The sequence below is a fragment of the Schistocerca gregaria genome, chromosome 3, assembly GCF_023897955.1.
Source record: "Schistocerca gregaria isolate iqSchGreg1 chromosome 3, iqSchGreg1.2, whole genome shotgun sequence".
Taxonomy (NCBI): domain Eukaryota; kingdom Metazoa; phylum Arthropoda; class Insecta; order Orthoptera; family Acrididae; genus Schistocerca; species Schistocerca gregaria.
Window position 1 is genome coordinate 114,589,251 of NC_064922.1, and position 26,158 is coordinate 114,615,408.

The window sequence follows — 26,158 nt, forward strand, 5'->3', positions numbered from 1 at the left end:
CCAAGCTTCTTTCCAAGAGCCACTAAATGCATCTAAAAACTGTGATTCCGTTAAAGACAGGCAGTAATTGCTTCAACAAAATTTCGTGTGTTAGGATTACATGTTCCCCACAATATGAAAGCCTGAAATATCCATGACACTAGAGCTTACCTCTCCACAAGCACACGTCGACTAATTTCGATTCCAACGTAGGAATTCCACTGACGGCAGGTAGCCGCGGTCTGAATGAAGCAGTGTACCGTGAAACGCGCAGAAGGCCTCAGGGCGACTCGGCACCTGGGAAAAAGCTCGCACCCTCTAGCGTGAGACTCGCTGTCACAGTCCCGAAGCACTCCGTCAGCCCGTTGTGGGCGGAGTGACGAAGCGGATCCCGAACGACTTGGGCGCTGTTCCACATTCTGCTCGGCAATTTAAGCGACTCTGGGAAAAATCACTGTTTTTGCCCAAAGTTTCGCACTGCTGAATGAGAGTTAGCGCGGGTGAAGAATTTTCTTGCCCGTAAGGTCCCAGCAGTACTTTCTCCGAAGCGCCACGGCACCCTTCGTTGACTTCCTTGCGAAATCTTGATGGCTGAGATCTTCTTACGTTGCCAGATGATTGAACGGGCACAGAACGTTTTGACTGCGCAATTGTACATCGAGAAATCTAACCGAATATTGACTCTTAAACTCTTAAATGGTACCTACGTGAACCAAGCATCCACTAAACTAAAATCTTGGCCATGTAAAGAGGAGATCCCGGGTTAGAGTCCCGGTCGGGGCACACATTTTCACCTGTCGCCATCGATGTATATCAACAATACCTGATGGCAGCTGAGGGTTTACATTAATTATCATTTATTCTAGGGAAGCTGCACGGTCATCAGTGGTATCTGTTCGTTCTAGAACAGTTACTATTTTTGTTGTGTACATAGTTCCGCGTAGTCAGCGAGTACACAACTTTCCCACTAGGGCGCGCACCGCTAAGCACAACAGCGCAGGCGCAGCGCTCGTCCGTCTCCGCTCTACGAGATGGCGCTGCCGTAAAGACGGGCCAAATTCTGCTTCCGCCGATCCGCGTATTAATATGTAACGCAGCCATGAGATTGATGCTAATGTAGAACCTTTTCTCCTCGCAGATCACACTCGCGCAGTGATACACGAACGCGCGATGTATTATAACGAGTGTACAGACCTCCGATTAGTCAGTCTGCATCAGTCTGCATTAGTCTGTACCAGTCTGCATTTGTCTGTACCAATCTATAGTCAAGTTTCGGTCTGTGCCTAATAAGATTATAATATTCCTGTACATAGCCATGAAGAGAAATGCATAGACACTTTGTCAAGTATCATAGATATGTGAGAATAAGATTAACGTACCAAGACCAAAGGAACTTCAGATTCTTAATTGTAAACAGCATCCAGAATCAAGTTATATAATGTCCATGTTATTTATTATTTTAATAAATGTGTGTCAAACTTAATCAAGTTCTATTTAAAGTTGGTGACCCTCAATGTGATTCTCTAAGCGTGCAAGTTGCATTTCTATCGTCTGACCTAACGGCAGAAGATAAACACGCCACGATAAGACCACGAGACATATTACTGACACTCGCCTATTTCGTTAGAGCGACGAGTCAAATAATCTGATGGTGTGTGTACCGAAGGTCTTACAGTATGCACACCACAATTTTCATACATATATAGTTAAAGGTTACCCAGCCATTGACCTTCATCTGTGCGCATGCGCACAGGTTGCCCGAGCTCTTACGGGAGTCGTCACCTTTGTGTGCGCGAGTAATGAGTGAATGGGCAGATATCTAGTAGGCACATCAAGTATGTAGATTGTGGACAGTTGAGAAAATGGGTCTCACGGGAAGCGCGCGAGGGATAAGTCCCTGCAGTTGCGCTATTCGTGTCCTCGGTGGCTCAGATGGATAGAGCCTATGCCATGTAAGCAGGAGATCCCGCGTTCGGGTCTCGGTCGGGCACACATTTTCAGCTGTCCGCATGGAAGTACAGCAGCAACTCCTGTCGGCAACAGAGGGTTTCAATTAATTATCGTTTGTGCCTGAAAATCTTCGAAATGATTAAATTGAATGTGTCAGGTTAACTGAGGTCCTCACTGGAATTCCCAAAACAACCCAGCATAGCATTCTAACTCAAAAGAAACATATGTTGTCACTTTATGCCCCACTCACTCATTGACGATCAAAAAGTTCGTAGAATGGAACAGTGCGAAGGCATGGAAAGATCATCAGAGACCAAGATTTCATGCCTCGCATCGTTACAGGTGATGAAACAAGATCTTCCCAGTACGAGCCTGTCCCCAAGTATCACTGCTCGGAATCGAAAGTTGTATAATATTCTAGACGGTAGAAAGGGTACGGTACCCACAGAAAAGCAGTTTTCTCTTTCATTCAAAAGGAATTAACCACAAAGAATTTGCTCGAAAATGTCAGCAGGGGTATACCGATGAGTACGTCGCTATTTTAAATCGTTCATAGAGAAGATTGTTCGGGTTCCGCCGAGATACCGAAACCTAGAAGCTTTGCACACGCGGCGTGTGTTTATACACAGTCCACCCCACTGGAAAACTGGGAAAAATCTTGTATTCACGTGGCTACTAACGCCACCTGTAACCGAATGCGTGAATTAACCAGTGTGGTATTTCGACTGCTTTTGTTTTAAATTTCACAGCGCTGATATTACAGGCTACCATTAACAACCAATGCTTGAACACTACGTCTCGAATTTTGGTCGTGAAAGGAGCAATGGACCACGTCGGATGTGGTGCTCGTTGCACGAAACTGTTGCAGCACACAAAAGTAACAGCGTACTCGATTTCTTGCCGTAGTGCTTGAAAATCCTCCATACTCGCCTCCATCCAATTCCGGTTCTTTCCGAAACTGAAAATGGCATTGGAAGGAAAGCATTTCGATACAGTGTCAGATATGTAGAAGGCTACTGTTGTGGTTGCCATGAGAGCCGACCGTGTTAGTAAAGGAGGCCGAAATGCACGCGTTTTAGCTCACGCAGGCTGGCGTGAGGTCTGGAACATGACAAGGGATTTAGAATTGAGAAAAACGGACGTAGCTGGTGGAATACTTAACTTTAATCCATTAATGATGAACGTCGCTCTTTATGGTACGTTATTCACAATATCAACAGTACGGATACTGGCGCCTTGCTAGGTCGTAGCAAATAACGTAGCTGAAGGCTATGCTAACTATCGTCTCGGCAAATGAGAGCGTATGTAGACAGTGAACCATCGCTAGCAACGCCGGCTGTACAACTGGGGCGAGTGCTAGGGAGTCTCTCTAGACCTGCCGTGTGGCGGCGCTCGGTCTGCAATCACTGATAGTGGCGACACGCGGGTCCGATGTATACTACCGGACCGCGGCCGATCTAAAGGCTACCACCTAGCAAGTGTGACGTCTGGCGGTGACACCACAGCTACAACCATCGTAATGCAGACGGTTTTCAAGGTCTAGTATCAGTGTTATTTCGAACAGTTTTCCGAACGCTTTCTGTTATGTTCTAGCTCACATGGAGCATATTCTGAACAATAGGATAGCGTGAACTAAATAGAAGCAAATCTTGTATTTCATTTCACGTCAGTCGCCTTTCCTGTGGGGCCGACAGTGCAGGACTGCGGCGCCGGCTGCTGCCTGCTTTGTTTTGCTTACCATGTCGTCGGCGACGATGAAGATGATGTGCGGCCGGACGGAAGCAGTGGCGACCCTCAGGTGAGCTGCGAGCAGCAGCAGTGCGCATGCGCGCAGGGCGGTGGGAACGGACGTCATCTCGCTAGCCTGCGGCAGACAACAGACAGACATCTATACGACCCGCCACTTGCTGTTTTTCCTCGCCTCTCCACAATCTCCACCGACAGTTGTTTCCCTTTGTGCTCGAGGTCAGGCCATAACACATCCTTCCACAGGACGTTGGGCCTTCCTTGAACAGCTAGGACAGTATAGTGGGTGGGAAAAATAAAACTAGCCCGTAAAATATTTCATGCGCCTAAACATAGGCAACCTAGCCTACATAATCCCCTTCGAGGACAAACAATGACATTTAGATTGCCTGTCTTAAGATGCACGAAATATTTTCCAGGAAAATACTAGTTTGCCTACCCTGTGTTAGGTTATTTATGTAACTACATACTCTTTATTTAGCCTGGCAAGATTGTTGTCTTGTTTTACCTCTGACGAGTATCAAAGCTTACAAAAGATATTACCAAACGTGTCTATAGTAATAATAATAATAATAATAGCCGACGCCAGTAACAATAATAATAAAGAGTATTTATACACCACTGACCATTAAAATTGCTACACTACGAAGCCGACCTGCTACAGACGCGAAATTTATCTCACAGGAAGAAGATTCTGTGATATGCAAATGATTACCTTTTCAGAGCATTCACACATGGTTGGCGCCGGTGGCGACACCTACAACGTGCTGACATGGGTAAAGTTCCCAACCGATTTCTCATACAGAAACAGCAGTTGACCGTTGTCACTTGGTGAAACTCCTCCTCGTTTAAGGAGGAGAAATGCGTACCGTCACGTTTCCGACTTTGATAAAGGTCGGATTATAGTCTATCGCCATTGCGGTTTACCGTATCTCGACATTGCTGATCGCGTTGGTCGAAATCCAGTAACTGTTAGCAGAATGTGGAATCGGTGGGTTCAGGAGGGTAATACGGAGCGCCGTGCTGGAACCCAACGGCCTCCGAGACAATGGCTGCGGTTACCCTTGACGCTGCATCACAGACAGGATCACCTGCGATTGTGTACTCAACGACGATCCTGGGTGCACGAATGGCAAAACGTCACTTTTGTCGGATAAATCCATGTTCTGTTTACAGCATTATGATGGTCACATCCGTGTTTGGCGTGTCAACGCCGTTATTACCGCCGGAGGTGGTGGTTCAGGGTACTGATTTCTCAGGATGTATGGACCCAAACTGCGTGAAAGTGTAATCACATGTCAGTTCTAGCATAATATATTTGTCCAATGAATACCCGTTTATCATCTGCATTTCTTCTTGGTGTAGCAGTTTTAATGGCCAGTAGTGTAATAATATATATATATTTAGCACACTTGAAGCCATGTTTGGCTTTATCAGGAGCACAATGGATAAAATACCAGGATAAGATTGTAATAACAATGACAGTGGCTGTTAGGAAAGAGCGGAATGTAAACAGAGAACTCTGCTGACACGAGGTAGTGAGTAGCTCTGTGGGAGGGGGGACTGACCAGAATGGGCTGTGCAGAATGTATGAGAGACGTCTACTGTGATAGAAGATGGATCATTAGCTGTCTTTTGACGGTTGGGAGAAATTTAAATCCTCTGACATGTTGAGGAGGATTTATCCGAAATCTGGTACCTAACACAGAAAATGACTTATAGAACGTGACAGTGCTCTGTGATGGTACAGAGAGAGCTTAACTTTGATGAGAACTAGTGTTTCTCCTGTGCAGATAGTAGAGTGAGATTTGAAGACAAATAAGGGAAAGTACACTCCTGGAAATGGAAAAAGGAACACATTGACACCGGTGTGTCAGACCCACCATACTTGCTCCGGACACTGCGAGAGGGCTGTACAAGCAATGATCACACGCACGGCACAGCGGACACACCAGGAACCGCGGTGTTGGCCGTCGAATGGCGCTAGCTGCGCAGCATTTTTGCACCGCCGCCGTCAGTGTCGGCCAGTTTGCCGTGGCATACGGAGCTCCATCGCAGTCTTTAACACTGGTAGCATGCCGCGACAGCGTGGACGTGAACCGTATGTGCAGTTGACGGACTTTGAGCGAGGGCGTATAGTGGGCATGCGGGAGGCCGGGTGGACGTACCGCCGAATTGCTCAACACGTGGGGCGTGAGGTCTCCACAGTACATCGATGTTGTCGCCAGTGGTCGGCGTGCCCGCGACCTGGGACCGGACCGCAGCGACGCACGGATGCACGCCAAGACCGTAGGATCCTACGCAGTGCCGTAGGGGACCGCACCGTCACTTCCCAGCAAAATAGAGACACTGTTGCTCCTGGGGTATCGGCGAGGACCATTCGCAACCGTCTCCATGAAGCTGGGCTACGGTCCCGCACACCGTTAGGCCGTCTTCCGCTCACGCCCCAACATCGTGCAGCCCGCCTCCAGTGGTGTCGCGACAGGCGTGAATGGAGGGACGAATGGAGACGTGTCGTCTTCAGCGATGAGAGTCGCTTCTGCCTTGGTGCCAATGATGGTCGTATGCGTGTTTGGCGCCGTGCAGGTGAGCGCCACAATCAGGACTGCATACGACCGAAGCACACAGGGCCAACACCCGGCATCATGGTGTGGGGAGCGATCTCCTACACTGGCCGTACACCTCTGGTGATCGTCGAGGGGACACTGAATAGTGCAGGGTACATCCAAACCGTCATCGAACCCATCATTCTACCATTCCTAGACCGGCAAGGGAACTTGCTGTTCCAACAGGACAATGCACGTCCGCATGTATCCCGTGCCACCCAACGTGCTCTAGAAGGTGTAAGTCAACTACCCTGGCCAGCAAGATCTCCGGATCTGTCCCCCATTGAGCATGTTTGGCACTGGATGAAGCGTCGTCTCACGCGGTCTGCACGTCCAGCACGAACGCTGGTCCAACTGAGGCGCCAGGTGGAAATGGCATGGCAAGCCGTTCCACAGGACTACATCCAGCATCTCTACGATCGTCTCCACGGGAGAATAGCAGCCTGCATTGTTGCGAAAGGTGGATATACACTGTACTAGTGCCGACATTGTGCATGCTGTGTTGCCTGTGTCTATGTGCCTGTGGTTCTGTCAGTGTGATCATGTGATGTATCTGACCCCAGGAATGTGTCAATAAAGTTTCCCCTTCCTGGGACAATGAATTCACGGTGTTCTTATTTCAATTTTCAGGAGTGTACAATGATTCAGAAGACGATAGGGGAGACATAGAGTGTGATAGTGTCTACGCTTTTCTGCCCGCAACCATGACAATTATTTGTACACTGGTGTGCTATCTCCGAAAAGCGTACTGCACAAATGTATCGTACACAACTATCCATCGTCAGTTTCAGCATGAGTGAGCTTTCGTACGAAAGTCCTTAAAGAATTGCATCACCGTAGTTAACTATTAGCAACATTAGTGTCTCTACAACATTCTTTTTTAGTTTGAAAGGAATATTTTTATGTATTGAATGGAACGACGTTGACACCTTACAGACCGCTGTTTTTTGTTCAAGCCAGTCTATGTGATGGTCCAGAATTATCCCTAAGTTCTTTACAGGTGAAGGAAAGGTTATTTCTGTGCGCCCGCGTCTCGTGGTTATGCGGTAGCGTTCTCGATTCCCGGCGGGTTCAGGGATTTTCTCTGCCTCGTGATGGCTGGGTATTGTGTATTGTCCTTAGGTTAGTTAGGTTGAAGTAGTTGTAAGTTCTAGGGGACTGATGACCATAGATATTAAGTCCCATAGCGCTCAGAGCCATTTGAACCATTTTTTTTTTATTTCTGTGCAGTTTAGTATTAATATTGGAAGAAAGGATTATGTGGCAGTTGAGCCCCATGTGACAGCATCTCCTCACGTGCTGCGTGATTCCCTTGTTATTAGGAAATGATGCCCTCAATAGATTGAGCTGACGAGTAACACAGAGATCCCGTTCCCCGAGAAACGTTTAGTACACTTTATGTAAAGTACCGTTAAGAATCAACAGCTGAAGTCTTACTGACATCTGAAAATATGGACGCCTAGTCGGGAATGAAGGTTTCAGTCCGCAGCCGTGAACCTTACTGTCTGAGTCACCAGGTGCTGTTCGTGCAGAAAATTCGAAGGACATCCCTACTTGTCAGATCAGTCTCAGAAACTCAGATAAAAGTTTACTTACTACAGATGAAATACTGTGATCGCCTATGATTGTAGCATATAGCTTTACTCCGTTACTGATATCAAGAGCTATGTCCCGTATACCCTAAATTAAAAAGACGCGCCATGTTAAATACCTTTGAACGATAATACTATAATTCTACTATTGGAATTGACAGTATGCCCTACTGACAATAATCTACCCAGAATATACGTCTGCACTACTTGACAAGAAATGTTAAGCATCGGATGTCAGTGTAAGTTTGCAGATATCCACACAATCGGCGTGTATGTATGTCATTAGTGTTGCAAATCTCTGTGGCAGGTAAAACTGCCGCCAGTGTGTGTTAGTGTTGTTCGTGTTTAGTGTTGTCACCAGGCAAACCATTGCGAGGCGCGGCCAGAGGACTTTTCTACTCAGGATGTCGTGGGCTTTAAGCAGGCAGTGTGTGTGGTACTGAGAGTTTTCCCAATATATATTACAATTCGCCACAGAGCAGCTGCCTACTATCTGAAGTAGGGAGGACACAACAAAATAAGAGAAATAACTGAACAAGACATAACCGACAAGTGGAAAATAAAAAGATGGAGAACTGATACATGGCAGACAGAACATGGCACAACTGATAAGGGAAGACGAATCTACTCTTTCTTCCACAGTATTCGAGAACGGATGAAATCAAGGTAGATAAATCCAACACGCGGCATGATGCACTTTCTACCAGGCCGTGGCCCGTAACCTGAGCATCACCATAGGTTCGGCCTAAAACAGTCTGTGGTGCGAATGGCACACCTGAAACATACAGAGATCATCTGCGACGTCCTAGGACACATAAGACCCAGCTTATTTAACCAGGGGATATGTCAGTTATTACGTAGACAAAATTACTGAACTCCATAAACAACATCGCAGACGAAGCATCGCGAACACTATATGCGGCACACAAATAGGAGAGACCATATGCTAGAATAAGACAGGCTCCACATCTGACAGGTCAGCAGTACACACTAAACGACACAGGCGACGCGGAATCGCATGCTATACCCCACACAGGAAGTGAGAACGAGATAAACATACATACATAGCAAAAGGAAGCGAAGGTTCTGTAACACTAAATCGAATCAACCTGAAAATGTTACTCTCTGTCTAGCTGTTCGCTACACCATTTCATAGCCAACACTATTGTCTGAATATGTGACATTTCTTCTACTTTCGCTGCGTCAGATGCGACTGGCTCGAAGTTTTAGCAACCCCACGCACCTGATGCAGCTGACTTTTTTCTTTGGGTCATCAGTCTACTGACTGGTTTGATGCGGCCCGCCACGAATTCCTCTCCTGTGCTAACCTCTTCATCTCAGAGTAGCACTTGCAACCTACATCCACAATTATTTGCTTGACGTATTCCAATCTCTGTCTTTCTATACAGTTTTTGCCCTCTACAGCTCCCTCTAGTACCATGGAAGTCATTCCCTCATGTCTTAGCAGATGTCCTATCATCCTGTCCCTTCTCCTTTCAGTGTTTTCCACATATTCCTTTCTTCTCCGATTCTGCGTAGAACCTCCACATTCCTTACCTCATCAGTCCACCTAATTTTCAACATTCGTCTATAGCATCACATCTCAAATGCTTCGATTCTCTTCTGTTCCGGTTTTCCCAAAGTCCATGTTTCACCACCATAGAATGCTGTACTCCAGACGTACATCCTCAGAAATTTCTTCCTCATATTAAGGCCGGTATTTGATATTAGTAGACTTCTCTTGGCCAGAAATGCCTTTTTTGCCATAGCGAGTCTGCTTTTGATGTCCTACCTTTCTTTTATTTCAATCATTGCTTCCTCGATGTACAGATTGAATAGTAGGGGCGAAAGGCTACAGCCTTGTTTTACACCCTTCTTAATACGAGCACTTCGTTCTTGATCGTCCACTCTCATTATTCCCTCTTGGTTGTTGTACATATTGTATATTACCCGTCTCTCCCTATAGCTTACCCCTACCTTTTTCAGAATCTCGAACAGCTTGCACATTTTATATTGTCGAACGCTTTTTCCTGGTCGACAAATCCTATGAACGTGTCTTGATTTTTCTTCAGCCTTGCTTCCATTATTAGCCGTAACGTCAGAATTGCCTCTCTCGTGCCTTTACTTTTCCTAAAGGCAAACTGATCGTCACCTAGCGCATTCTCAATTTTCTTTTCCATTCTTCTGTATATTATTCTTGTAAGCAGCTTCGATGCATGAGCTGTTAAGATGATTGTGCGATAATTCTCGCACTTGTCAGCTCTTGCCGTCTTCGGAATTGTGTGCATGATGCTTTTCCGAAAGTCAGATAGTATGTCCCCAGACTCATATATTCTACACACCAACGTGAATAGTCGTTTTGTTGCCACTTACCTAATGATTTTAGAAATTCTGATAGAGTGTTATATATCCCTTCTGCCTTATTTGACTGTAAGTCCTCCGAAGCTCTTTTAAATTCCGATTCTAATATTGGATCCCCTATCTCTTCTAAATAGGCTCCTGTTTCTTCTTCTATCACATCAGACAAATCTTCACCATCATAGAGGCTTTCAATGTATTCTTTCGTCCTATCTTCTCTTTCCTCTGCATTTAACAGTGGAATTCCCGTTGCACTCTTAATGTTACCACCGTTGCTTTTAATGTCACCAAAGGTTGTTTTGAATTTCCTGTATGCTGAGTCTGTCCTTTCGACAACCATATCTTTTTAGATGTCTTCACATTTTTCCTGCAGCCATTTCGTCTTAGCTTCCCTGCACTTCCTATTTATTTCATTCCTCAGCGACTTGTATTTCTGTATTCCTGATTTTCCCGGATCATGTTTGTACTTCCTCCTTTCATCAATCAACTGAAGTATTTCTTCTGTTACCCATGGTGGACTAATGTCTTGAACTTCAGCCTACTCTTCATCACTACTATATTGTGATCTGAATCTTTGTACTGTATGTTCCTGGGTACGCCTTACAATCCAGTATCTGATTTCGGAATCTCTGTCTGACCATGATGTAATCTAATTGAAATCTTCCCGTATCTCCGGGCCTATTCCAAGTATACCTCCTCTTCTTGTGATTCTTGAACAGGGTATTCGCTATTACTAGCTGAAACTTGTTACAAAACTCAATTAGTCTTTCTCCTCTTTCATTCCTTGTCCCAAACCCATATTCTCCTGTAACCTTTTCTTCTTCTCCTTCCCCTACAACTGCATTCCAGTCGCCCATGACTATTAGAAATTTGTCCCCCTTTACATACTGCATTACCCTTTCAATACCCTCATACACTTTCTCTATCTGTTCATCTTCAGCTTGCGACGTCGGCATGTATACCTGAATTATCGTTGTCGGTGTCGGTCTGCTGTCGATTCTGATTAGAACAATCCGGTCACTGAACTGTTCACAGTAACACACCCTCTCCCCTACCTTCCTATTCATAACGAATCATACACCTGTTATACCATTTTCTGCTGCTGTTGATATTACACGATACTCATCTGACCAGAAATCCTTGTTTTCTTCCACTTCACCTCACGGACCCCTACTATATCTAGATTGAGCCTTTGCATTTCCCTTTTCAGATTTTCTAGTTTCCCTACCACGTTCAAGCTTCTGACATTCCACGCCCCGACTCGTAGAACATTATCCTTACGTTGATTATGACGTTCCCCAATCTCCACTGTTACCTTCAGTTCGGAAACACATTATAACCTAACTAATCAGTACGTTAAATAAAGTACGAGGGTTGCCCAGAATGTAATACTGCCCATTTTTTTCTTCAACAATTTTTTATTCCACAAAATGAGAATTACACACACGATAGAATGGTGTTCTGTCTACAGACACTATTCTTTCACATAAACTCCACCCCGTTTCATGGCCTTCCTACAGCGCGAAACAAGGCCGTGTATGCCCTGTCGGTACCAATGCTTGTCCTGGTGGTGGAGCCAGCCTTTCATTGTGTGAATCACCTTCCCGTCGTCCTCAATATCTCTTTCACGAATGGCATCCTTTATTGGCCCAAACAAGTTCGAGGGGGCTAGGTCAGGCCTGGCCGTGGATGGGTCTCCTCGACCGCTACAAAACGTGGAGCTAGGGCATGGATGTGTGTGATGGCCTTAAGTTAGTAAGTTTTCAGTAGTTCTAAGTTCTAGGGGCCTGCTGACCACAGAAGTTAAGTCCCATAGTGCTCAGAGCCATTTGAACCATTTTTAACATGCCATTATGTTGCTAATTTTGCTGTCTGTCTTCTGATATTTTCACAATGTTTTTCATCGGCAACTAATAAGAATTTCTTTAAACTGTTGTGTTTTATGTGGGGTGAAACTTTATGCTTAAAATGAAGCTGTTGGTGTATGGGCCATACTCCACTTTGTTAGCATTATTGAGTAGTATGCTACTGTTTACTTGTTGTTTCTACTATCAAAGCTATGGTAACTATATTTTCTGATTATTTTGTAGGACAGAGAGATAGTATAAGAAAAAACGCGTTGATTTTAACTGAGAAAATACAGGGTGTTTCAAAAAAAATATACGTGTTACAGAGTACTATTTTGTCCAAACTATTGATCGATGCGCCTCGGCTCGGCTATTGGAGAAACGAATACATAATGTAGTTTATATTAATAGCCGATAGATGTCAGTTGTCTTCTCTTTTGCTTGGAAGCCGTCATATATTTTAAATGACTACTCCGTAGAAGAAATCATTTCCTGTTCTTGAGTTTGCGAAGTGCAATTCCGTGATTGCAGTGCAAAGACGTTTCAGGTTGAGGTACCAAATTTATCCTCCAAATGAGTGGAACATTCGCAAATGGTACCGACCGTTTCTAGATACAGGAAGTGTATGTGAAGGAAAAAGTGCTGGCCCCCATCGCGTTCATGAAAAAAATATTACACGAATTCAAACTGCTTTCCAACAAAGTCTTTCAAAATCAACTTGTCAAGCCAGTCAGGAGTTACAGATCCCTACAGCAACAATTTGGAGTGTGGCATTTTGTAACGAGATTCTTGATGCTGTTGACAATGATAACACTTTTGCGCAACGTATCGTGTTCTGTGATGAAGCGACTTTCCATGTTAGTGGTCAGGTAAATAAACACAATGTTCGAATTTGAGGACTACAGAACCAACATGCAGTCATTGAACATGTACGAAATTCGCCCAAAGTCATTGTGTTTTGTGCTATAGCCCGATCATTTGTTTACGGCCCATTCTTCTTTAATGGAAACAAGGTTAATGGTCAGCAGTATCTCGCTATGTCACAAAAGTGCCAGTTTCCGTGGCTGTATGAAGACAAGTTCGTTTTTCAACAAGACGAGACACCCCCTCACTGAAGTCGCCAAGTGCGTGAATATCTGAATGAAACTCTACCGTACCGTTGGACTGGTCGCCAAGAAGCTGGCGACTTAGCTCGTCCCAGCTGGGCTCAACGGTCACCGGATCTGACACTCTCTGACTTCTTCCTGTGGGGTTTCGTTAAAGACAACTTTTATGTACCACCACTCCCATAGAACCTGAAAGAGTCGAAAAACCGGATCCGTACTGCCATAACATCAGTGACAAAGGATATGCTTGCCCGAGTATGGGAGAAATTTGAGTATCGATGTGATATTGCTCGTGTCGCTGATGGAGGATATATTGAACATCAGTAATGTGAACTTAAGAGGTTCATAAATACGTGTGTAAAGTTTCATATTCGTTTGTCTCAAAGGTTAATAAATACATGCATTCGAAACACGTATATTCTTTTTGAAACACACTGTACTTTAGTGTTGATGGAAAGTAAGTAAGTGTTTGCAATGAACTGTGGCTATGTCTGTCTTAGATATATTCGAAAGAAGCACTGTTAGGCTTGTTACCCTACATTTGTCTAATCTATCGACAGTAGACATCGTCGAAACACGTATTGTTAACAAAGAAACGTCGTTGGCTCAGGACAGAATTATAAAGTGCAAACACGGACACAAGTAACGAGATTACGTAAAGTATTGATCGCTGGTAAAGGCCACATGTTTCGGGCTTTTTAAGTAACAACTATTTCAGTGGCGCATTTCCTTTGAATATGTACGCAAACGATTACCTTCTATGATTATAAACATACTCATGTTTCTCCCAGACTCACTGTTGCGTACAAGATGGGAGAAGAGCCACAGCAGCACTAGAACATTCCCATTTAGTCTTTAAAATCAATGATCTTGATGAAATATTAAAAAAGAAACAAGGACTGTGCTAGTTTCATTTATCATAATCCACAAGAATCTTGTTACTAATGTGCTTCGACATAAAGGTAGGGAATAAAGAAGGCTAATAGAAACGCTTGCAAATGTATATCTTTTCTCATCCTACTTCATTTCGCCCCATTGAATAGGACTGACAACATCAAACAATGTCGTTTCGCGAATTCATTGGAGAGGAACCGATTAGACGCCAGTGCTGACAGAGAATATTTTCTGCTGAGTCTGAGAAAGAGATCCCGGGACGTGAGGTGTCTCACCCTTAGACGGCTGACGTGGGTAGGGGTGGTTGGCGGTCGGCTTCGTAGTTAATAGCTGCGTCCAGTAAGCCCGCCTGTGTGTGGGGGTTACTCTTTATGGGGACCCGAACCCTGTAATGGACGGCAGATAGGTTACACCTCTCCGAATGTGTATTTGACGGCTTGAAATTAAATACGGCTAACTACTGTTAGTATTACTATTATTATTATATTAAGTATAAAGTGAATTCTCTCAGATTTATATTTTGTTTTTCAATAGTTGAAGAGACTACAATTATAAGTTTTCATCACGCATAGTTCTGGAGACTCTTTCATTAGTTCACATTCACAGTCGATATTGTGGGTCTCGTTACGGATATCGGATAGATGGACGTTGTCAGTCAGTGGCTTGTAAAAATCTGATTTTTTTTTTTATTCTGACGCCGGTTCTCACTAAAATGAATTTAAAGGAAGCATTTGAGACCAGCCACTTACGATTGACAATGGTTTGCTACAGTGTTGAGTGCGTTTTGGAAGCATCTGGCAACATAGGTGTCTTTTTTTCTATTATGTGTTTGGTGTCACCGCCAGACACCACACTTGCTAGGTGGTAGCCTTTAAATCGGCCGCGGTCCTCTAGTATACGTCGGACCCGCGTCTCGCTACTATCAGTGATTGCAGACCAAGCACCGCCACACGCCAGGTCTAGTCTAGAGAGACTCCCTAGCACTCGCCCAGTTGTACAGCCGACTTTGCTAGCGATGGTTGACTGACTACATACGCTCTCATTTGCAGAGACGACAGTCTAGCATAGCCTTCAGCTACGTCATTTGCTACGACCTAGGAAGGCGCCATATTCAGTTACTATGTCTTCTGAACAGATAATATTGTGACTCATGTACCATCAAGAGCGACGTTCATCATTAATGGATTAAAGTTAAGTATCAGACTAATTCCGTCCGCTTTCTGAATTCTAATTCTTTATCATGTACCAGACGTCACGTCAGTATAGTCCCTCCCTCCTCAGGCCAGCCTGCGTGAGCTAAAACGCGTGCATTTCGGCCTGCTAGTAACACGGTGTTGGCTCTTCTGGCAACACAACAATGTGTCTATAGAAACCTATGTTTAACCCGTAGAAGTGTGTTGCACTTGTTGGTAGATCTCTGTGACCGTCAAAACTTACACGTAACAAGTAGTATCTGGGTGCTTCCAAGTATAAGGGATTTCTCGAATCGCGCACAAGCATACATTTTCAGTACCACTTTATGTGTTTCGTCGTGTACTAGTCGATAGTTATGAATATTATTTGTGGTAGTAAAAATTTGTATACTGCCAAATAACATTGTAAATTTAATTAAAGTTCATCCGACTACATGTATTTTTCCAATTATAACAATTTTAATATAGATAGTAAAGAATATGACTGTGTTGGAAAAAAAACTGATGAACGGGACACGACCCAGCGATTACGGAGCTTGAACGCTAACCGCTCGACTGCCGGATCATGGAGAAAATGGTAGCGCACAGATATATATTTGACGGCTGAAATTATCTTGCGATTTTCTGAATAACTCCTGACAAGTACGCGCTGTTGCTTACACATTTTGTTGTCCTCATGGAGTAGTACGAGTGTACGAAGTTTGAAATAAATTCGGGTTACGTCGTGGTGGCCTACCCTTGTTAGTGCGTGAAGTGCCCGCAACAATAGCTGGCATTCCATCTCACTGGCAGTGTTGATAATGTTTTGTCTCGTTAGTATACCTTGTTACCAAGCAGTTCCCTTCTCTGAAACTGCTACTTGTGAAATTTCTTACGATACGCTTTCACATTTCTTCTACCGTTCAAATAAAAAACGTGATACAAGTGAAAGGGCGGGGGCCATGTTTGGTCTCTTTTGCTATACCGAATGCAGCGACGCTCTCACTACTTTGGATAATATTTCATTACTTACGAAATCGTCCGGTGGGTCACTTTCACACAACGACATCTACACGATAAGTTATTTGTTATATAAATGGCCTTGTCAGAACATGTTTAACAAAAAATTCCTCTCCTTTCCAACAGGCGCACGACACGTTTGGTCACGTGTATTTGTGAATCAACTGACATATTCCGCTTCGCACCCGATAATTCCCTTCCTTGTTATGTTAGGACGTAATCGTCGAGTGGGAATCCCGGTGAATGACAAAATAATGACACTATCTCAGAGCACGGACTCAGCGTATCTTTTTGAGCTCCATATTATATGAAAATCAGCTCCTGTTTCCTTCATGCATTATTTAGTTTGTGCACGTTTTACAGTTATGCGGTATATCTCAGTTAATGTGGAATACTTCCTAAACAATTTGGAGTATTTTGAAAAATCAAGGTCGTATGGCTGTTTATAAAAACAATAAATAAGAAAATTAATAAACAAGATTTATTGAAATGCTTCTTCAAATACAGGAACCATTCAACCCCATAATACGCATGTCAAGGAGACCAAATTTCTACCAGGTGTGCCTGACATGGTAACTGAGACACAAGACCCATTTCGTTCCGTTCGTTAAGTATGTCAACGAGAAAAAATATTATAGTACTCACATTAACATTTAAAAAAAATTAAAAATATTTTTAGTAATTGAAACTTTTCTTTATAATTTATTAGCAACTGTAGGTTCACTAGATAGGTATGGGCAATTGCAAGTTATAGAAAATATAAATACAGAGCATTAGAATCTTGTAGCTTCCTCTTGCCATTCCTTTTGGCACTTCTTGCTTCTTTGGTGAACGTATATTAATTATATTTATGTCCACATAGTCCAGCAAAAATAACAATTAAATTCTTTTTGTTCCATGAGACCATAGGGAGAAACTAATTTTTACAAAAGTGGAAGTATAATTGCTTAACAGAAATTGTATATGTCTAGCAGTAGAATTCTAGACTTCATTCATCATTATGTGTCTAAGTCTGACGGGTAGTGTAAAACAATAAAATAATTAGTTATCGAAGCATTTTCTTTCATAAATTAAGTTCCGAAATGGAAACAATGTGCTGGTGTAGAATGCATTACCGCAAAATGTATTCATTGCTGGTAGTCTTTCACATTCTCATGGCGGGTTTTGTACATTGTACATTTGCAAGTCCATGTTACACTTCACGCTTGCTTGTGAACTGTTATAGGATTAATATAGGGAGACTGAAATAGAGCTCTTCCCCCAGTAATTTATTCCAGTCTTCCACACTAATGACTTATCCCATATTTCATAAGCCTACAACAGGTGGTACTAGGGATATTTAACTGAAAGTTTCTACACAGGTGCCTTGCATTAGTAGCTGTATAGCAAAGTATTGCAATTTTCAGTGCGGACAAGCAACACATTTCTTTGATACAGTATCAAGTAATATATCTTTCAATGTTATATTAATATGCTCATAATTTGCCGTCAGTGGCATGTCCACTTTTATTTAATTTTCAGTATATTCATATTGGTTTGCATATTAGGCAGCGTGTACTCACAAGCATTTATGGCTCATATGAGGAAGAAACAAGTTACATTAACGCAGTTGGATGTAACATTGTGCAATGCCAAAACAGTAACCCTTCAACTGTCTTACTATCCCGGAATACTTCGGCTAGGAATTCAGTAACAGTATAATAGGAGTCTTATGAAGTGAAGCTGCCACTACCGATGTCGTTTTATCCAACAACACATGAGAGAATAATGGTGTCAACCATTTCACTCTCGACATGTGGAGCACATTGTCAAAACGTGACAAAATAACTGGTAAAATATACGATGACATCTTAGACCTATTGAACAAATTTAGTTTATGATACTACTTTAGCACATTAAAGCAGCGAGTCATATATTAACTCACTGATACAGTAATATTTTGGCCCATAATCGACCCTGTTTTTACTATTCGAATTTACGAAAAGCAGCATATTTGGTCCTACACACATTTCTCAAAAACATATAAGTTTTATAGGAATTTTTATAAATATATTCTTACTATTTATTGAAGTGATGAGGATAATACTGTTTTAGAAGATTTTGTTGATGTAGTGTACCCGTAAAAATGCTGGCATGTGCAATGCTGCTAGACATTGCTCACACACATTCCGTGTGTTATTTAATTACTTTTCTTCTTCCTTGTTTTGCACATAACACAATCTCTGGGGAGTGTTTTCTTATGTTATTGGGGACAAAACCTGAAAAGATTGCTTATATTTCGAAAAATATCGAAAGAAATCGAGTGCGTTACACGCCATTAAATAAATCGATTGCAGGCTTTCCAGTGGTATATATGAGTAATATGTCATGCCATCTATTAACAGCTCCTCGGCCCTTCTCACAGGCCGGCCTAAGTGGCCGTGCGGTTCTAGGCGCAGCAGTCTGGAACCTCGAGACCGCTACGATCGCAAGTTCGAATCCTGCCTCGGGCATGGATGTGTGTGATGTCCTTAGGTTAGTTAGGTTTAACTAGTTCTAAGTTCTAGGGGACTAATGACCCCAGAAGTTGAGTCCCATAGTGCTCAGAGCCATTTCAACCACTTTGAACCTTCTTACAGCTGGCAGTATACTAGCGGACTTCAGACTGGCAACCAGTTGTGAGCCGGCCGAAGAAGTCAATGGGTTAATCTTTTTATCGGGTCAAATGCTGAAAAGTTGTTACTTCCATGCTTCCCATCTTGCTGTTTCCTGTTAATTTCGTTGCTTCCAATGGTGAATCACACTTTATAAGGCAACGTTCCTCAACCATTGTCGAAAGGTTACCTACTATAAAAGGAATTAACTTACAGAGGCATCCAAAACGTGTGTCACTACACTCCCAATTACGCACAGAAAAACTGTAGACACTTGGATAAGTACGGCAGAATTAAGGTATTTATTGGTCCAAAAGGATTGTGTAACTCATGGTTAATCCTCACGTGTTGTTTTTGCAGTATTACGTTTGCTAACAGTCGCCCAAAGCTCTGAGAGGGTATCTATATCGATTACGTGGGCGTCGACAGGCTGGTTACCTTTCCTGATACAGACGTAGTGAGGGTTGCATAAAACGACATCGGTAGGGGCAGCTAGCATCCTGCCGCAATCTACGACAAGACATAAAAAAAAGAAAAAACACTAATCTTCATATCATACAGCATGAAATGCAGTAATAGTATATAACTGGCTTGTCCTGGTAGGGTAATCAAAACATTCCACATGGCAGCTGAATGTTTACATCTGTCAGTTGAGTGGTTTCACCACTAGCAGCCGGCGTGAGTTTAACAGTGGAACGATTGTCGCTGGTCAGCGGGTCAGTGGCTCCGCGGCGGTCTGGACGCGCTACAATGTTCCCCATCAGCTGACGTAACGAGTCGCGGCCGCTGCACCCGAGCTATGCCTCATCGGGAGCCACTGCCGCCTGCCCGGCGTCGCATTACGGCGGTTACGTCAAGAGGCCGGCGAGAGCAACACGTGGCGCCATCGTGACAGAGAAACCGCCCGGGAGGATCTTTCCGCAGGCGCAATACACTTGCCGGGTGTACCAATCGACTCATTTTCTTCCGTGCCCGGTTTCCGCGACCGGAGAGAGCCAGTACTCTCTCGGGAGAGACGGGGAGAGCTATTGGAGCTGCGGGTCTTGCCCCCAGTTCTAACAGTCTGGTGCTTCCGCTAAGGCTTTTTCTCCAAAATTCTTTTGAGTGGATGACCGTGTCATATGTGATAAAACTACGGTCGTTTTGGCTACAAGTGGAGGCAGATTTCATTGCACTGTCAACTTTTGGTTTGTGCCTATTTCCTTATGTTGATTACTTGGAGGTATCTGGGCGTCGTGGCAATTATGTTTTGATAAGCTGACTGGACCAAGAAGGAGAAATATCAAATGCTTATTGTTTGTTTTAATGAGTGTAAGGGTGCTGATAACCTCGCCGTGGAGCGCCCTTCAGATCCAGACACACACACACACACACACACACACACACACACACACACACTGAAATGCTAATCGCTTCGAATACTATAGCCGGTGCAACTCGGTGCTAGAAAATGTGTAAGAATTAGACAATTCACCTTCGCAGCGTGTACGTATGTCGTTTCTAGAAAAAATGTAAGTCGAGTGAATAAAAGTATTGTTTACATATCAACAAAAATATTCTTGGTATTTCATCCTGTTCGTATACGCACCGATAAAACAGCAAATTGCTTGTGTTGCCTACACAACGTAGCATTGAAGTCTCCAGTCCACTTAGCCCCCATGTCAACGTAATATAGGTACATACCTCATTTCTGATAAAAAAAAATCTTACGCCCTAGGATTTGAAGACAGGAAGTACGTCTCCAGTAATCGTATAACTATTTTTACGTGATGGTTAATAATAAAATATTTGATTTGAGTTTTCTTAGTTTCTTTGTAAAACTAAGGTCGTCTCGTGTAGTAGTGATGGAATTGTGGCATTCTCCCCTTCAGAAACTCCGACATTTTCAGCATAAACATATCACGCAATGGTACTTTCAACTGTCGTTACTACTATCACTAAGATCATCAGGTTTTCGACAAAACATATGAATGAAATCCTACTAACTGTAAAAGATAGCTTCATATTAAAGCGATGGCACGAAACTCTTTGTCACTCCCACTTAAAAACAAGAGCACACACATAGAAACGTAATATTATTAATTCGAAATAAAAAACAATTAAGTTACACTTAAATTCACAGACTTAGCATTATATGTTGTGTAAAAATAAACAATATGTCTGCATTCCCTCGTAACAATTGTTGTATTAAGCACAGAACTATCAGTTAATTACTCGCGAGAAATTTCTGTGAGGCACTAAAACTGATACCTATGAAATATGGACCCCAATTCCCAGTGATCATCCTCAGATGGCAAACCGTGTCTATACTGGAAAAACAAGACAGATGATGAAACTGATCACTGGTGACATTAAATTTTGTCTGCCATACAAGTCTATAGAGCAGTCATAAAATAAAATGCTTTGAATACATTTTAAAATTTTCTTTAGCATTTCAGGATACTAAAAGATACTACAATGGTTGGAGAATAGAATCGCCGCCCTGGCCTATCTTTCACAATACTGCCCTATAAGTTATAATACATTCCATGATAAGAAAGTTTCATATTAACAACCATTATTATTCTTGTGACAGGAGATTTTAGTTGATATAATTCACGTTTTTCAAGAACTGTCGCTAGGTGTTTTGTACGTGCAACGTAATCGCTATTTTAGAAGTAGCTTGAGTTATAAGTGGGCTGTGATCCTATAAAGAGAGCGTTTCAGAGCTTAACTGGAGCCACAGGTGTGTCGGACATCCAGCTATATGTACAGTTCATTCATATGAAGAGTCCATAAATATGTATTCTACGAAAAGTAAAAACGCCAGAGAGACAGTTCTCTTTCGCTTCATAACGGAAGAAGAACTGAAGAAAAATCAAAACAGGTTCATAGGATTTTCCAACCAAAAAAAGCTGTAGACAATGTAAAATGGTGCACGGTATTCGACATTCTGAGAAAAATAAAAGTAAGGGGTAGGGATGAGGAGTAATAAACAATATGTACAGGAAACAAGAGGGGATAGTGAAGCTGGAAGACTAAGAACGAAATGCTCGGATTGAAAAGGGTATAAGACAGGTTTGACGTGTCTCGATCCTGCTGTGTAGTCTATAGAGAGAAGCAGCAACGACCGGAATGAAGGAAAGGTCTATAACTGGCTTAAAATTCGGGGTGAAAGGATGTTAATAAGGTTCGCTGGCGACAGAGCTATCTTCTGTGAAAGTGGAGAAGAAGTACAATGAGAATGGCGATAAACTTAACATCGTGCAGTGTATTTGATAAATAATCGTACACACTTGGTCGTTGTTCTAAGGTGAGAATATAGCTTCTCAAAGACCTGCGGCATGAAGCAATTCTACTTCTGAAAAATATTCCACGATTTGTTAGAAACATGGTTTTTGATAGTCCTTTTAAACTCACTGTTTAAAAATATATCTTCGAAGTTCATATTTACATACAAGCTGTTAAAAGTACAGCTCTGACTACTACATTGAGAATACGAATTCGGTCGGACATACGTGTAACTCGATCTCGCTGTACACACACAATATTTACTGAATGAATGTAAACCAAGAGAACAGTTGTTCATTAAGAATAATGTCCGGCGATCGGCTATGTCACGTCACAGACCAGCCGTGGCTTATTCTTCCATCGCGGCCAATACTACCAAACTGTCGTCGCAGATTACGACAGAAAAGTGCTTTTATCATGCCACACGTGTAGCACATTAGCGTAAAATGGTCTGCGACAAGATTAGGGCTTGACTTTTCTTGGACTTCAAGACTGTAGGAACGCTAGGTAAGGTGGTTAGAGGTTCAACGTTAGTTCAGTACATGAATAAGCAACTGGACCTAGTCATTTCAAAGAAAGCACTTCTGGCAATCTTGGGAACTGCTTTTGGGAAAACAAATGCTTTTGTGTGCATGTCCACTTGAACATCCTCTACCCTTTCACTATGTTGCACGAGAAACTGAGAATCATCTCCATGTAAGGCTTGGTGATAGACAGTTAGTTTTGTACATTGATTCCGTGTTATTCGTACCCACTGTTTAATGAGAAACGTAAATTCACGACTTACGTGAAGAGCACTGAATGAATAGTTTTATGTTTAGAACGCACGACAATCATTTGTTCATTAGCGCTCATATTGCATTGTTTGTGAAACGACTATTCTTATAACAAATGAAGTGTTCTAGGTAACACAGCGAAAGTCGTAAGAGAATTGTGTACAGTATACTACGCGTAACACAGTGTATGTGATATCTTCCGTGTATTCAAATAAGGAGTGACATGGCCAAATAGTGAAAGATGTAGACGAATAGTTGAGGTGGACGTGGCTGATTGATTATTAATTAAAAACTATCAAACAGCCCCATTCTTGTCGAATCTGAGATTGTGCTCCATCTCTAATGACGTGATGGTCTATGGGACGTAAGTATGACGACATTAAAGTCCGCTTTATGGCACCATTTGTGACAGCGTTTTCAACTTGACACAAAACTAGTACGTAGGCGTCAGGGGTCCGTGAGGGGAAATTATCTTCCTTGTCCTCCGTATTCCGTAGTTGAGTTTACTTCTCTAAGAACATGACTGAGTAATGTAAACATTCAACGATCAATAATCGGCGCTTTCGGTTGGACTGCCCTCCTCAGATCGGCAGATCAGGTATAGTTTTAGGAATCTAACACGAATCATAGGTGTCACATTTATCAGTTACTGTTATCACCTGCTAATGATACCTTGGCTACCACATTATCAACTTTCAATATGCACAAGTCGACACGGATTTCAAAGTAATCCCCACATTCTCAGCTTATAGCTAAAAATACTAGTGTTAATAACATTCTTTTGAGCGTGAACTATAAAGCTCATTTATGAACATGTTCATTCTGTAACTGAAATTTATTTAAATATCTCACACGACTTTTTATCACTTGGGCAATCGCCGTCATCAAAACGAAAACCTTTTTAAAACAGATACAATGCGTCTGTAACCTCACTACGAGAAAATTTTTGCGTCCTGAAGTAAATTAATCATTATAAATTAAATATCAACCCAATGATGCTATCATGACTATAACAATCAGAGGAGATGGTACGTACAGAGTGACTGAAGCAGAAAGTAATTGTGATATCAGGAATACTTCATCAGCCGCAACTGTTGAAAGGTAGATAATCTGTCAGTTATCTTAAGTGTTGAAAGGGCTATAGCGTTTGTTGCCTAGAAATACATTACACACCACCAGTCTATAAAAACTTGTCCCTCCTTCTGAAACCAGGAACATCAATAAAAGGCTGCACCGCTTGTCACAAAATGATCTATATATTAAAAACCTCAAGGAAACATAGAAATGAGAAAAATGTTACGAACCTTGAGCTGCTGTCCCTAAACCTGAGACCATCTTCATTTTATTGTGGTATCTGCGCATTTCACGTGCTAGTATATACAATATTTGTAAGGTTTACAGTGATTCCAATTGACTGCAACACTTACGTCAGTGATACCAAGTCTAGCAGTTTTGACAGCAACAATCAGATCTACTTAGGAGTGTTCCGGGTCAGCACCTTTCACGATCCTTACAAGTTACGTACAGACTACGCTACGGAGTTACTGCACAACTTTCTGCAGTGACAGATTATTTGAATTTTTTTCATTAGGATTTCTAATGGCGCATAGAAGATACTGTGTAAGTACCACGAAAATGATCTCAGGTAACAGGAGCACTGAAGTGGTGGCGGCCAGCCTTTGTCCGATTCTCCTTTACAGTCACTTCACAGTATAAAGAAAACATGCGAAAATGGCCAAATTTGAACCAAAATACTAGTCCCTGATTCACACGAGGATGAACTGGTGGCAGTAACCAAATAACGCAGATAAGATAATTTTTGGGAAAGAAATGAAACATTCATTTCTTAAAGTAGTATCCTTTCAATTTGAAAGGAAAGTCTAAATTAATTTGTCTAGTGATTAGTGGACTTAATTGCTGGTGACTTTCCATTAAATTAATCTTTGCGAGAGTCTACTATTCTCTCTAAATTATCACTCTACTACTGTAATTCTTTAACTGTTTCCAAGATACCTGTGACATTGATTACTTCAGAAATCTTCAGAAACCTGCTAAAGTGTTTGTAGAACATAAGTTATCGACAGTCGTTCATATTACCAAAAATTAGTAGTATGTTACAGGGATCTGCCTTTCACTAGTTCGCTAAATTATGTCACTGGTCTCGATTTTTGTATCGAGGGCGACTTTAAAGTTCCGAGGAAGTTTTTTCACTAAGGGAACGTTCAAAAGGAAAAAAAGACAATTAGAGCGCTGTATGGCATTCATACCTACTCTCCTTCCAAACCATTACAACTGATTTCATGTCATTCACAACAAAAGTATATTCAATAGTATATGAAATAGTCATTTTAGAGCCTTTTTGAATTTTTTATTGGCAGCGGATTTTAGTGTGGTGGTATGGATATTTTTCAGCTGTATTTGTAATAAGAGATGGAGATAATGAGGAGAAAATACCGACGGTGTTACTACAGACGAAGAAAATGTTATCGTTGGACAATACTGTGTACGGAAATTATTTGAGGGCTTCTCAAAGGAACCATCCCGGCATATGTCTTGAAGGGTTTTGGGAAATAACACAGATTCTATGTGTGGATGGTCTGACAGTGTTTTAAACACCACTCCTGCGGAATGCTGATGCATACGCATCCGCATTCGCTGATGTGAGCCACTAAGGTGAGCGGTGAAGCGCTGATAACGAAATCGATATTGGGGTAAATGCTTCCTGCTTTCTTTTTCGGGTAGGTTAATTTCTCTTCTTATGACCAACAAGGTCATTTATCGTCAGGGACGAGTTTAAGAACATCGTAAGAAGCCTCATAGTAACTGCCATGTACACTCGAAACATATCATCGGTAGTCACTTCCATTCAGCAAGAAGAGGGCGAAAGAAGACGTCTTAAAATCATCGCGCTCCTGAAATGAGATATTTGAACCCTTTTCACTTGAGGTGATTTCCAGTTTCTTAAACGCTCCCCGTACCTACCTTATCTCCTAGTCTTCTCTACATGGGCCAGTATCTAGTGTGTAGTGACCCACTATCAAAAAATTGTCAAATAAACTGTCAGTCACATCGTGCGACTAGGACCTCCCGTTGGGTGGATCGTTCGCCGGGTACAAGCCTTTCCATTGGACACCAGCGGCTTTGCGCGTCCATGGGGAAGATATGATGATGATGAGGACAAGACAACACTCAGTCCCGGGGTGGCGAAA

The 26,158-nt window shown here is 42.5% G+C and overlaps 1 protein-coding gene across 3 annotated transcripts in view; it reads right to left on the reverse strand.

The window, feature by feature from the left end:
• The window catches only part of LOC126355932 (arylsulfatase B-like), a 280,100-nt gene that overhangs the window by 94,404 nt on the left and 159,538 nt on the right, over window positions 1-26,158 (reverse strand). For all 3 annotated transcript variants that reach the window (XM_050006503.1, XM_050006502.1, XM_050006501.1), the window contains exon 2: window positions 3,668-3,793. In XM_050006503.1, the coding sequence (XP_049862460.1) occupies window positions 3,668-3,784 (117 nt within the window). In that variant the 5' untranslated portion in view covers window positions 3,785-3,793. The remainder of the gene's footprint in view (window positions 1-3,667; window positions 3,794-26,158) is intronic.